The sequence below is a fragment of the Elephantulus edwardii genome, unplaced genomic scaffold, assembly GCF_000299155.1.
Source record: "Elephantulus edwardii isolate Elephantulus edwardi_28Jun2011 unplaced genomic scaffold, EleEdw1.0 scaffold00510, whole genome shotgun sequence".
In the NCBI taxonomy this organism is placed as follows: Eukaryota; Metazoa; Chordata; class Mammalia; order Macroscelidea; family Macroscelididae; genus Elephantulus; species Elephantulus edwardii.
The window spans coordinates 260664-262296 of NW_006400260.1; the positions used below are offsets into that span (position 1 = coordinate 260664).

The 1633-nt window shown below is 39.8% G+C and overlaps 1 protein-coding gene across 1 annotated transcript in view; it reads left to right on the forward strand.

The window, feature by feature from the left end:
* LOC102843134 (solute carrier family 22 member 9-like) overlaps positions 1 to 1633 on the forward strand; it is a 38368-nt gene that overhangs the window by 16028 nt on the left and 20707 nt on the right. Inside the window, exon 6 of the mRNA XM_006903112.1 lies at positions 970 to 1085. Coding sequence (XP_006903174.1) covers positions 970 to 1085 — 116 coding nt within the window. The remainder of the gene's footprint in view (positions 1 to 969; positions 1086 to 1633) is intronic.

Genomic DNA, 1633 nt, shown 5'->3' on the forward strand with positions numbered 1-1633 from the left:
GCATCAATTTTTACATCCGAAAAGGGACAAATCTCCCTCCTTGAAAGGAAATAGGAAGAGTGCAGCATGCTACTGAGCTGAGGCTCTATTTATGGCCTCCTTCTCTGGGTGCCTTCAGCCCAAGGCCAAGTGTGCCAAGTGTGGCTTCCCTGGCTTCTGGAGGCAGAGTCGCCTTTCTCCAGAGACCGCCACAACACAACACCCACATACACAGCACCATGCTCTCTGGCCAAAGGATCATAGCCACCCTGGGTGAAGCAAACCTGGGAGATTATGGCTACCTCCTCTCTCCTCTTCTCTGGGTGAGCCTCAGGCTGGAGCTGGGCCAATGAGGCGATGTCATACAGTTCAAAGAGTAGTTGATGGTTCTCGTTCTGGTCCCTGTTCTCTGATGTCATTTCTGTTCCACTCCTTTGACTTATGCACCCAAAGCACCAATTTTATGCATGTCAGTATTTGCTTCCTGGTTCTGATAGCTTTAAACTTTTGCCTCTTTCCTTCGTTCCAATCCTAATAGTTATTGGGTCACTTTGGCACTCAACTTGATGGGACTTAACAACAACAACAACAACAACAACAACAACAACAACAACAATGTCTTCTTTTGATTGTATACATCAACTGTATTTGATGATCTCTTTATGCCAAAAATCACGGTTCCTAAGCTTACTTACCTCAGTTTTTCTTTTGATGATCTTTATAGTTTTAGATTTTACACCAAAGTTACCTTGATCCATCTTGAGTTAGTTTTTGTATATGCTGTGAGGTATGGGTCTTGTTTCAATTTTCTGTAAATAGAAGCTTCTAATTATTTTACTAACACTTTCATATTTGTAATGCTTGTTTAATGACTATCTTTGAACTAAACAGAAAGCTTCTTGAATATTAAACACAACTCTGTTGGGGGCATGGTGCCCGATACTTTTTTTGGCAACTAATGAATACTTATTTTATTTGTTGTTTTTTAAGAGCTTGAGACTCACCATGCAGGAGGAATTGGCTGCTGCACAGACCAGAGTTTCTGTGTGTGACTTGTTCCGCACACCCAACATGCGTTTGAGAACTTGCATCCTTTCACTTATGAGGTAGGCCCTAAAAGGTCTTGGGAAAAATGAAATTATTGGAAGACTCAATCTATGATTTTTTTTTCACCCCAAGAGTTTGAGGGCTCTTGAAAAATTTTAGGGAACTGAATATACTTAAGGTGAAGAAACAGTACAAGAAAACGTTTTAGCAAGTGCTTTGCTCTGAGGTAGTCTAAGTTATGAAACTGCTTGCTAACACCTAATTATGTAATTATGAGTAACAGATCTTACATTTCTCTACAGGGGTTGTCACTTGTGACTTTAAAGTTGAGGATTTCCATACTTTAATGGATGTTGGCATATATATATATTTGCTTCTGCTTACTTTTTACTGAGGTATTAGCGATAAGCTCTATAAAGCACAATTATACAATACATACAACTTAAAGAGTACTGATAGTAAATTTTCTTGGAACCTTTGTATAAATAATTGACTGTACATGTATGGGTCTATTATTGGGCCAGTTGGGAATTCCAGCTCCAGTTTTCTGTTGAGCTGGCAGTTATACCGCCCCAGGCCAGGTAGTTTGTTTTCTACTTTCCATAGC